The sequence below is a fragment of the Notamacropus eugenii genome, chromosome 7, assembly GCF_028372415.1.
Source record: "Notamacropus eugenii isolate mMacEug1 chromosome 7, mMacEug1.pri_v2, whole genome shotgun sequence".
Classification (NCBI taxonomy): domain Eukaryota; kingdom Metazoa; phylum Chordata; class Mammalia; order Diprotodontia; family Macropodidae; genus Notamacropus; species Notamacropus eugenii.
This window is the reverse complement of record NC_092878.1, coordinates 121,480,636-121,493,864: the sequence shown is the minus strand read 5'-3', so window position 1 is coordinate 121,493,864 and position 13,229 is coordinate 121,480,636. Positions and strand designations below refer to the sequence as shown.

General features: G+C 35.8%; 1 protein-coding gene across 1 annotated transcript in view; it reads right to left on the bottom strand.

Moving 5' to 3' along the window:
* Nucleotides 1–13,229, bottom strand: part of COL25A1 (collagen type XXV alpha 1 chain) — a 568,912-nt gene that overhangs the window by 145,564 nt on the left and 410,119 nt on the right. The window contains exon 10 of the mRNA XM_072623878.1: nt 11,562–11,597. Coding sequence (XP_072479979.1) covers nt 11,562–11,597 — 36 coding nt within the window. The remainder of the gene's footprint in view (nt 1–11,561; nt 11,598–13,229) is intronic.

Genomic DNA, 13,229 nt, shown 5'->3' with positions numbered 1-13,229 from the left:
TGCTTTTTTGACCAAGTGTGATCCAGCTATAATTTCCCTAAGCTGGACTCCTGAATCTGAGTTTTTGAACCCAATTGTAAGACATTTGTACAAATATGTTGCGTATGTCTTATTATTATATTCAATTTAATATTCCATCCTGTCAAGATCTTCTCAGATTCTGACTTTGCCACCATCCTAGGATGGTTCTGCTTTAATAAATTCTTGCTAAAACAAAACAACAAAAAAACTTAAAGCAACTAATTGACTTTATTGCAATAGGTTTTCTCTAATGTGTGCAGGTATTGGACAAAACATTTGATGGAGACTTTTAAATAGGCCAATCTATCTTTTAAAAAAATACTTATTTTTTTAAATTAAAAAAAAAATTTTTCCCCCAGTCCTCCCTCTCCTTTGGGAAAAAAAGAAAAGAAAAACAGAACCCTTGTAACAAATGAGCCTAGGCAAGCAAAACAAATTCCCACATTGCCCATGTCCAAAAGTGTGTGTTTCATTCCTCCATATTTAGCCTATCACCTCTCTGTCAGCAGGTCAGAAGGTGGGTAGCATGCCTCATCATTGGTCATCTGGAATTGTGGGCCACACTTTCCAATGTATTGTTTCTTTCTCCTCCTCCCCCTAGCCTAACCTCCATCTCTGCAAAGAAGTACTGACTTTCCTTGGGAAAATGTCAAATCAGGATGATTCATCTCTCACTGTTTCTTGAAAGCATGAGTCTGTTACCTCTTTTAGGGGAGGTCCATGCAAGCTCAGGAAATTAAAGAAATAATACATTTTTCTCACCAGTTGACAAAACCAGAACTTAGGACAGAATATTGAATACTAAATACCACAGGCTAATTAAGGACAGATCCAGAGACTTCAGATCCTGTCTTCAGAACAGGTCCCAGACCCCAGTGTTTACATCACCATATAGATCCAGGCTTTGGTCCCACTTAATCCTTCCCTTCTAAATATTCAATAGATTGTTTCTTGTTTTCTGAATCCAAAGTGGAAATGACTCAGAAGGAAAAAAATATTAACAGGCTTTCCCTTGTGTCCATGCTTAAATATATTTCTCTAGTGAAACATTAAAAAAATATATAGTCCTAATAGCCTTACATCCTGCACTTCATACAAAAAAAAATTTCTGTTAAGGAAAGGATAGGTGCTTTTTCTATTTTAATTTGCAGAATGCTAAGAAACACTGTTCTAGATTCTTAAAAATTCAATATCTCCTGAGCAAAACCCAAAACCTTCCAAGTGAGAATGCAACATAAAGTTGTATTTAATGCCCAGACAGCATGCTGGGAAAGATCCTTGTCCTTTAAATAAAACCTATATTCTAATTCCAGTTTTTCCACTAAATCACTGTGACATATTGGGTAAATCATAATTTCATTGGATTTAAAGGTCATAGAATCATAGAATTAGAGCTAGGGGAGACTTAGAGATCATCTCATCCAATGTCCTCATTTTACAAATGAAGCGACTGAGACCCAGAATAATAAAGTCATTTGTTCAAGGTTACACAAGAAGCAAATGGTGGAACTGGGAGCTTGAATTAGGTCTTATGAGTAAGTTCAGCACTCCTGTACTGCATTGCCTTAGTATACAGAGGATATCTCTAGAACCAAAGAAGTCAAGTGACGAGCTAAAGGACATACAGCTAATAAGTCTCAGAGATTCATGATAGTATCGGGATTCAAATCTATTTCTTCTTCAGTCATTCTAGGCTCCAGTTTCCTCCTTCATAAACTGAATATGAAGTGATATAGGACTTAATACATTTATGTAACATTTTAAAGTTTTCAATGTGTATTCAAAACAGTTCTGTGAGATGGAGGGTACAAATATGTGTTTTTTTAACAGCAGAGGAGACTGATGCCTAAAGATAAAGTCAAACAGATAGTAAATAATTGAACCAGGGTTCAAGTTCTACTAAATCCAAAGAGAGGACAATCTAAAAACCTATTCTTGCCTATACCATGGGAAGAATCATGTAAGCCTAGAGAACTGCAGCTGATCCCTTCCTAAGAGTCCCAGTTGACTTACTCTTATACTAACTCAAATGAAAGTCTATTACTTTTTTTTTTCTTTGGTTCATTCAGATTCATGGAGTAAACTTATTTTCTAAACAGCTTTTATTCAATCTAATCTAATGTGTGATGCTGAGACAGGAGAATATTTGATGGAAACATACTGAACACAATTTCTTCAATATTCCTTGCTATTCTTGCAAAATAGGGGAATGTATTCTACCATCAGAGGTGCTTCAAAATAAATGACACAGCTTAGAGAAATGACTTCTGGGGACAATTAAAGTGTTGCTGGTCTGTTGTGGTCTCATAAAATGTCATGATTTTTCAAGATTGCTATTTTCCTTCACTTGCTTTTGCTTAGATCACTGTTTTATGTAACAGCATAATATTCACATGAATTTAATTTTCCAACATTCTCTAAAATGGCACTTTAAAATATTATTCCTCAGAATGTGCTAATGTGGGCATATAGGAGTGAATGTATACATGGCAAAATGTGACAGAATCATAGAGTTTCAGATATCAGCTGCCATCTCATCCAATTCACATTAAAAAAAAAAAATTGGTCAACCAGTGTTTTCTTGAAGATCTCCAAAATGGCACAACCAATTCTTTCCTGAGGCAGGTAGCCCATTCCACTTTTAGATGCTTTTAGTGTTGAGAATCCTAGTGCCAGTGTTCTAGTCTGCTTTCTCTTATAAAATCTAAAATTACTTCTTTCAGGCTTAAACCACTGCTTCTGGTTCTGCTTTCGAGGACCAAGCAGAACAAATTTATTCTCTCTTCCAAATGACATCCCTTCACATAATTGAAGAAAATCTCTGTCTCGGTCTTCTGCTTTCCAAGATAAATGTCTTCAGTTCCTTCAACTGATTGTCTCATTGTGTTCATCCTTCATTACCGAAGAAGACCGTGCCATCAGAGAAGTAATGACATGACTTGCACTTGACTTTGTTTTGAGTGAGGGAGGGCTGTGCAGGTCACCAGCCTCACTTCTCCTCCACAGCCATCTGAATCCAGTGACCAGATATTCATCAGGATGAGAGAGGATTGTCTCATAGCAACTGAGTGGAGGCCCTTCACTTTTCTCATTGCCTTCCTATGAATGAGTCCTAGGGAGGACGTAGAGAGCTGAGAGAAATTAGGGAAGGCTTTATTCAGTAGCACTTCATTTGAACCTGAAAAGAGGGGAAGGATTCTGATAAATGGAATTGAGTAATTACAGCAAAAAAATCTGTGTGATAATGCTCAGAGGTGGGGAATGGGATACAGAATTCAAAACACAATTTCCAGTCCAGTTGCCTGGAATGCCAAGTATTTGGAAGGTTGTAATGTGATAGAGTTCTGGAAAGGCAGCTTGGATCCAAATTGTGGGAGACGTTAAATACCAGGCAAAAGAGTTTACACTTTATCAAAGAATGCTATTGTTTTTGATCAGGGTAGCAACCTGGTCAGCCTTAAGAAGATTATTGTGGCAGCTGTGTGGAAGACAGATTAGAGAGAATTTCTATTTAAATGTCTATTGGAGGAAGTACCCATTTCTAACTCAGGTCAGTTGGTTAACCTTCCTCTAAAAATTTTCTTGGATTGCCTTAAATTTTCCCCTAATTTTTCCTATGACTCTCTTACTTGAATTTTGAATTCCTTTTTAAGTTCTTCCAATAATTCTTTTTGAGCCTGTGACCATTTGATGTTACGTTGGAGATGGGAGTGACTTCTTTTCTCTTAACTTCACTATCTTCCTCTGAATGTGAAACCAGATCTTCTTTTACAACAAAGTAGCTACCTACAGTCAGGTTCCTTTTCCTTTGCTTACTCATTTTTTAAAGTAGCTTGTTATTAAGCTACCATCCTTGTCCACAGCCACAGCCCAGAATCACTTCTGGTCAGCACCACTAGACCTGACTCCCAGAAATAGTGGAAAAACAAGGTCCAGAATCTTAAGGAAGAAAATAATTCCTTGAAAAACTAGAATTGGACTAGAGGAATCAAATGACATTAATAAAATACTAAGAAATAGCAAAACTAGAAAAAATAGAAGAGAATCTGAAACATTTCCTTAGAGAAATAACTGATGTGGAGAACAGATGGAGGGGAGACAATGTGAGAATCATCAGACTACCTGAAAATTGTTATAAAAAATAATCTGGATACAATATTACAAGAAATTATTAAGGAAATTTTCCCTGAACTTCTAGAACAAGAGGATAAAGTAGAAATAGAAAAAAATCTACCATTCACCACCTGAAAGAGATCCCAAGAAGAAAACTCACAGGATTGTCATAGACAAGTCTCAAAACTCTCAGATTAAGGAGAAAATATTTCAAACAAAAAGAAAAAAATAATTAAAATGCTGTGGAAAATTTCACAAGACCTAACAACTTCTACCATAAAACTCTATAGGTCTTGGAACATTATATTTAGAAGAGCAAAAGAGTTGGGGTTACATCCGAGAATAATTTAACCCGACAAAATTGAATATAATCTTAAATGGAAAAAAATGGATATTTGACAAACTGAAAGACTTTCAGATACTTGTAATGAAAAGACCAAAATCCAATGGAAATTTAAAATAAATTTTAAACAAATCAAAAAATAACCCAGGTCAGATCTTAATTCTGATTCCCCTGATTCCCCCCACCCACCTCTAATCACCTCTCCCACTGCTGCTCAGTTCATTTTATGAGCTGTCTCCTCCCATTAGAACATAGGCTTTTTGAGGACAAGATTGGTTTTCTTCTTGCATCTACTTATATTCCTAGGTATGGAACAGTGCCTGGCACAAAGTGAGTGCTTAATAAATGTTTTATCAATCTTTATCTACTAAGGTTACCATTTAAGATATCTTCTTGAATCACTTCCCCCATTTATTATACGTGCCTGTGTTTCAACTTGGTACTGAGCATGTTCTCAAAAGAAAGAAAGCCTTTTATTTCCAGAAGACAGAATTGTTTTAACTTCTCTCTCTCTACCACCACAGTGGAAATAGAGGATTTGTAATAGTATTGGAAGAGAAGTTGACTTTGGAATCAGAGGGAGTGGGTTCAAGTCTCATCCCTGGCTTATTTCCTATCCTACATTTAGCTTTTCCAAATCTTCATTTGTTTAGTGCCATCTAAATAGAAAGGATTATCTCACATAAACCTACCTAGGAGTACACAAAAACCTTCAAAGAAGATATTATCTCCCCCTTGACCTAGACTGAGAAATAGAAAAAGAAGATAATGTATTATATTCCTATTTTCACTGTGCTCATTTGGAAAATCAAACCTTGGCTCTGGCCCAAGACTCATCGGGAAGAGCTCTGATGGTATTTTGCTAGCATGTATTTTGAAGAAAAACAAATTAACTGAGAATTGGGTCCCTACAATGTGCAACATAATAATGCATGAGAATGGTTGCTAAGGAATCCCAGCAGGCAGGGGACGTGACTAACATGTATATGCTATTAGCAATAATACTTCACTGATAAGCTAACTTGTGAACTAAAATATGATCACATAGTATTTTTTTTGCTTTTAAAAATATTATATCTTCTTCATGTAGGAATTGCTTGCTCATATTAGATACCAAATGCTTATTGATTGAGAAGAGAAAGGACATTAAGGTCTTGTAGTACTAGACGTATAAGGTGCTTTGGCCACACATGAACACTACATGTTTGCTTCCTTACCACTCTACTTTAAATCTATGCATACTCATCCCTCCCCACTCCCACCTAACCCCATGAATATATACTTTGTATATATTTGAATATATACTTTGTTACACACACACACACACACACACACGCACACATATATGTATACGTACTTTGCATATACTTATCTAAACATCTGTTTCCCTCAAGTAGAATATAAGGTCTTTGGGGGCCAGACACCATGTCATTTTTTGCATCCTCTTGTGTCTAAATTCTTAGCAAATGAAGTTGAATTATAAAAATGCTATTGACACACAAACTGTCATGAATAAATCTGTTGTGTAAATCAATGCTCACCTATAATTGATTCCAGAAAGAACATGTAAATCCTATCCAACATGTGCTGAGTGCTCTGAATTTTAAAAGTACTCTGCCATGATTTATCTCCTCTGTCCCAGTAATGCTTGCAGTGGGTAGGGTAGGTATCACCCTCATTATTAACCATTAAAAAAGTGAGGTTCCCACTTTCATACCAAGGATAATGGCTATGCCAAGGAAGGAAGTTTAGTTTCTTTCAAAGTGTAAAGAAACAACAGATTTGAAAGGCTTATGATAACTCAACCATCTTCTGAACAAAGACATTTCAGCTAAGGTTTCCAGCTGGGCTTAACTAAATTAGGGAATTAACTAGGTCCGAAGACTTCAAAAGAAGGAGAAAGAGGCTTGGGGGAGACAGGAACATGCCTCATATCTCCTTCAAGTGAGATTGGACTATTCCTTTGAAGGATGGAACACTCAAGCACACCAAGATGGAGGCATGATTCATTTAGGAATAAATTGAGTAGCTATATTTAATGACATTTCTATTTGAAATGATATCCAGCTAGGGATTGTTGGGAGATGAGATTAGGCTAGTTGTCATGCATATATTATATCCTAGGTGGTATGTATAAATTCAAGGAAGGTTGAACGTGCTACTTTTGCTAATAAATCTGTTTCCTTGCCAGATTGTACACCTAAGATGTTGTTTCATATGTACAAAATTCATGCATCAATAAAATTATGGATGGGACTAGGTAACAAGTTGGGGCTAAGTATTCTCCCACCTCATTTCCCACACTCTGCCTTTCCTTGCTTCTCTTTCCAGCCTTGACCTTATGGTTTACTATTTTAATGTTTCTCTAGCTATTACCTTAATTCCACAGCCAAATAGCAAGATGGTGCAATGGATAGAGCATGGACCTGGAGTCAGGAAGACTCATCTTCCTGAGTCCAAATCTGACCTCAGACACTAGCTGACTAGTGTCTGGGCAAGTCACTTAACTCTGTTTGCCTCGGTTTCCTCAGCTTTGCCAAGAAAACCTCAAATGGGGTCATGAAGAGTCAGACACATCTGAAAAATGACTAGACAACAACAAAAAAATCTCATAACCCCTTGTCCTTCTATTGTTCCTGTCCTACAAAATTTAGTTCCTGAATAAACCTCATCCATTCAATTTTCCCCCTCTTGCTCCAGGGCAGGTGAGTATTAATGCACAAAGTAAAAAAAAATGTGAAATTGGAAATTAGAAATTTATAGTACATAACTTCATTTGGGTCCTAGTTGCCACTTGATAATCTTTCTACCTGTAACCTTATTGACCTCTTAAATTTTTCTTCAGATCTCTGGTTTTGGATGATTCCTTCTCTCCCCTTACCACTATCTTCTGAAGACTTAGTTTCCTCCTCCCTAAGAAGTCTGAAACCATCCTCCATGGAATCCCTCAGGGGCTCTTTTCAATTCTTTGAGCTATGTCAGCATCGCTGTCCTCACTCTCCTCCTTCACAGAATAACTCCTCACAAAAGTTCAACTCCCTTATCACCATCCCATCCTATCTCCTCCTCACGGACCTCTCATCTCCCAAGCATTTAAATCTTTTTCTGGATACATTGACTCCTTTGCATTGTCTACAAATATGCCCAAGTCTCCATAATCCTAGAAAGAAAAAAAGAAAGAAAGAAGGAAGGAAGGAAAGAAGGAAGGAAGGAAAGAAGGAAGGAAAGCTTTTCCTTAGTTTTCCTATACCATAAAGTTAACTATCCATTCTTTGTTATTCCCATTTTTTCTGAACTTCTTGAAAAAATTCTTTTCCTCAAGAGTTAATCTTTGCTCAGTTCCTTGCAACTGGGAATCTATTCCTGTTAAAACTCTATTAAAACTTCTCTGACATCATTAATGACCACCTAAATTACTAACACAGTGGCTTTCTGGCATTCCTAATCCATTAGTTTTAGATACTATTTACCACCTTCTTCTTCTTACTGGACGCTCTCTGCTCTCTTGAAATCAGAGATATCTCTTTCTATTAGTTTTCCTCTCACCTCTCTAGTGGACCAGGACTTGAACCTCAGTCTGTCCTAATTTCAGTTCCAACACTCTTGCTTCCACTGTCTCTAAATAGGTGTTTAATAGATGTTTGTCTTATTAAATGGTGTTACACTGTAGTATAGAGTTGTATCAGAAAGAAGGCTTCATAGTCTAAGAAACACCTTAATGTAGGTGAAGAGAAGAGAATGTATAGAAAAGAATGTTTTGAATGTAACTCAGAGTTCCGTAGAGGACTAGTCAAAGTCAAGTCAAAGAAGTCAATTACCATCAGTAATTTGAGAATTTAAGTCATATAAAGTTCTATGTTTGCACATCTCAATGAGATGAGGTAGTATGACAATAATAGCACAACAACAAAAATAATAATACACACATAGCCCTAAGATTTACAACATTGAGAATGTTGTAAAGGTTTTCAAGTGTAATTGTCACCATTTGATACCTTGGAGAAAATACCACCTCTGTGAGTGTCTACAAAATGAAAAAATGGAACAAAAATCGACCTTGCATCTGTCATGAACTCCTTGGCAATCTGGTGATGCCTACAACATCACAGAACAACGTTTTCAAATTCATAAAACTGGACACATGGGAGGAAAATGGAAATTAATTCTATTGGAATACAGTTATTGATTTTCTTTGTTCCCATATTACATACAAGGTAAGATGCTCTGGATGAGACAAACTCTAAGGATCTTTCCAGTTCTGAAATTCTGTGATGCCATCTGTTCCTTGGGAAGATATCCCTTTAACTACCATTGATATATAACCTTGAGATAAATATTAATTTTTACTATTTAAATTGTAATTCAGTGTATCACTCAAGTCTTCAGATTTAAGGGAATCAGGACTGTATTAATACTTCTGGGACGCTTTGCATAAACTACCTTTATATCATCTATATAGCTATCTATATATACATATGATTTTAGAATAGCCTTTAAAGCAAATGTTCTTAACTTGCTTAGCCAGACACCCAAATGGTGGGTAAATTTCTTTTCTTTTCTTTTCTTTTTTTTTGCCACAAACTGATTTGTGGTTTATTTTAGTGAATGCTTCTTATCCTTTCCACGGTGGATAAATTTCAAGAGATCTGTGAACTTGATGGGGAACAAAAATTACATCTTTGTTTTCACTACTATTTAACTAAAATTTAGCATTTGTTTCAGCTATGAATATTTTAGAAACATTACCCTTTTCTGTGCTTCTGACTTATCAAGCTTCAATACCGTGACAGCTGCAGTTTCACACTAGAACCTCCATTAAGTACCTACAGTCTCCTCAATATGGAGCATTCATCAGTTCCTATGACCTTTTCTTTCGGTAACGTTTCTCCACCATGCCAACTACTTCTTCCACTGGTGAATGTCTCCCAGGGCCTCCATTTTGAGAGGACCCAAGCCCTTTTACATGACTTGAAGATATGGATAGTCTTTCTTTTTGCTTGTATTTGTATCCTCAGCACTTAGCACAGGGACTAGCACACAGGATGTGCTTTAAAAACATTTACTGCCTTTACTAATTTGACATAAGGCTCCTTGGTGCAAAAAAAACATTAAGTGCCTTTGTTTTTACCTTCAGAATCTTGTTTCTGATAATATTTTTCATCTCTACTTTGAACCTCAATAGAACCCAACACATCATTCGAACCCCCAAATTTTGATAGTGAATTTTTGTTTTACATCACAATAGACATTTCATACTCAAGTTAATTACAGGGCAAATTTATAAGGCAACAATTTTTAAAATTACAGACAAAGAAAAAGGACACAACTATTTCTCCCATTATGAGCCCACAGATAAAAGAACCAAAAGGTTTAAAATCAAAAGCCTTTCTAATATTGGAAGTATTTTGCAAAGTAACAATTTCTTGTTATGAGAGAATTAGCTTTGAGACCCTGGTCAAGTCACCTGACTTCTCATTGACCCCAAACTACTCTCTATAAATTACAAAAGAATTGCCATCTGTATTAATGAAGGCAGTTTTTACCAGAAGTTTCCAACATCAACTAAATCATAAGTCTGGAATTTAAAAGAAAAAAAATTCTAGCTATCCACACCTGTGGTGGAATTTCACACCTCTTGAAAGAAATCGCAACCATACTTGAATTTAATCTATCTTACAACAGAAATCTGTGGAAACAAATTGTCTCCCATTCCCTCCTTCTGCCTGTTTCTCTCCCCTGTGTATCTCTATCTCTTGGATTTCTTGCTCTCAGTTCCTCTTTCCTCTCCAGATTTCTTTTACCACCTCTCTCCTCTTCTTGTCCCCCTCACCCCTCCCTGCCCCTCTTCCACTCAAATGGTTCCCATATGGAACTGCAAAATCTCATTGGTATTTTTGGTACTTTTATGATCATTATTCCTAAATCAAAAGCAAGTAAACCAGACATTTTATATGTAGTAGAGGTGATTCCATGGAGCTTAACATAGATTCAGGTTCTATGGGAATGGGGATGCACATTGACTTCTTGCTTTTTAAATGACACTAGGAATGGATGGCTAACATTCAACTAATCTCTTCCATCCAATGACCAGAATTTTGTAATGGCATCAGGTTGCTTATACACTGTTTTGTTTAGATAACCCCTTTAGGAAAGATGTGAAACCTGTATGTAATATATGTATGAATGTATGTGTGTGTGTATCTGCCTGTGTTCATCCTTTCTTTTCGAAGACAACCATGCTACCAGAGAAATGATGACATGACTTGCACTTGACTTTGTTCTGAGTGAGGGAGGGCTTTGTAAGGTCACCAGCCCCACTTTCCCCTCTTGAACCATCTGGATCCAGTGACCAGATATTCATCAGGATGACTGGAGAAGGATATGTATGTATGTATATATATATATGTATGTATGTATTATCTGTGTATGTATATTATATATACAACTCCATAATATAAACACACAGTAGGAAACAAACTTTTATTAAGTACTTACCTATGTGCTGAGCATTGTGCTACATACTGGAAGATATATGTGTGTGTGTATAATGTATTTGTGTATAAACATATAACTGTGTCTATATGTATATGTATATTTATGAATACATTAATACATATTTCTCTAAGAAAACAAAACATACCTTACTTTTTTATTTTATAACATGCTATCATGTTTGTCATTTGCTTTATTTTATATATGTTTTCTCTCATCTACTTTATAAACTCCTTGTGAGAGTTTATGCTAGCTTCCTGGTCTCTTGAACATGGTACTTGCTCTTGGTTGAATTTCACAAAATAAGGTTACTTTGATTCCATTGATTTTTCTTTTTTGGTCCATTTCTGACCATTAGACAACTTTGATATTGCCATGTTTAAGAACTTGAAACTGCAAAGGACTACTCACATGCAGAAAAAAACCTTATATTCTTCAATTGATTTTCTCTTGAACCACAAGCTTTTCAAGACTAGTCTGAAGCACAATTGTACAAGGTGATAATCACAATTCTAAAGCTGCCCATTAAGTTACCTCTGAAATAGCCTAGTTTTCAGAAATTTGTAGAATGGGAAAAATCTGAGGTACTTACTGTTAAGCCTTGTTCCCCTGGTTTTCCTGGCTCACCCTTAAAAGAGAATTTAAAAATCAATATCATTAGTATTGCATGCATTAAATGTTACTACTCAGTAATAATGTTTCAACAACTACTGAGGCATAGCACAGCAAACATTCACTGATGTACATGTAGCAACCACATGAAAATATGATTTTTTTTCTAATTCCACCGCTTTCTAAAATACTCTTAATTTCAGGTACAGAAACAATGCAGGTAACAGAGCTACTTTAAAACCATACTGTGGTCATCTTTCAATTTAACAAAAGGGATTTAGTTTCCATACAAGGTCAACTTAAGAGTTGCATATGTGAATGTTAGAAATTAAAAATAAATAAACTCTAACAAAAAAGAAGAAAAACATAACAATTAAAAAATAAATATTTGTTTATTTTTTTTTAAGTTGCATAAATGGTAACTCAATCAGATGGGGGTGACCAAAACATAGGCTAATGCAATGGAATCCAGTGCTAGTGATGCTATCAAAGAATACAACTATATCAAGACTTTGATGACATATTATGTAATTGCATTGATACAGCATTTCTATTCTAATGTCTTGTCAGGTTGAAGAAGCAATCCTGGATTCTCTATAGGACTACAGAAAAATTCAAACTCTGGTACACCCTACCACTCACCTGGTAGGGTTTTCATAATGGTCTGACCACAGAATGGAGATCTGTCATTCAACGACCAATGTAATTAAGTTTAGAAAGACTCATTACCAGAAGATTGGTCTCCAGGTGATAAATTTTCTGTCCATGACAACTCACAATAACTGTTTACCAAGGTGAGAAGGGAGTTGCAATGGAGGGACCTGGCCATAATGAGTTCTAAGACTAATGCATTAAAATAATCCTCTGCTCAATGAGAGGTCAGGCTGGTAACCTCTATCATTTAAAAAAACAGCTTCAAACTTGGCAACACAGTGTAGGAAACCTCTGAACGGTGAATATCTGTCATAAAGTCCATATATTTTAAGAAAAGTAGACATTTTGGTCCCAACACAGTCAACTTTTGAAATTTTTTTCAAATTCAAGGCATTAATCAAATGCCTGACGAGTAATCAAAAAGGCCCAACGTCTCAATTAGAGACCAGGGTCTTTGTTAAGTTTCAGACAAATACTTTTCATTTATGTGAAGTCTCCTTAAATAGACAAAATTGTATTCATGTGCATTAGAGTACATGACTTTTGAAAGAATTTTTAGGAAAGCTTCAGAATTGTTCTGTGATTACAGAAAATTACATGAAAAAGAATTTCATCCGTATGTAGAGACTGTCAGTACATAAAAGTTTCTTAGAATTTAGGTTTGATTGATAATGGCTAAAAGAACTGATTAACCCCCAAATGCCAGGGAGGACTCCTCAATGGCATTGTTATTATCATGATTAATTTTTGCTTAGATTAATGGGGTACAGTGGGGAAAGTACTAAAATTGGATTGACTTTGGACAGGCCATTTGACCTTAAAATTAGATAAACAAAATATTTAATTCAATTTGTGGAATTTACTAATAGCAGTTTGGGTCTATGAAATGTGTAAAGAGTTCCTTTCTTAACACATCCATTAATAATAATGATCTGTGTTTATGTGCTGCCTTGAGATCACAAAGAACTTTCCTATTTATTACATCTTGATAGCT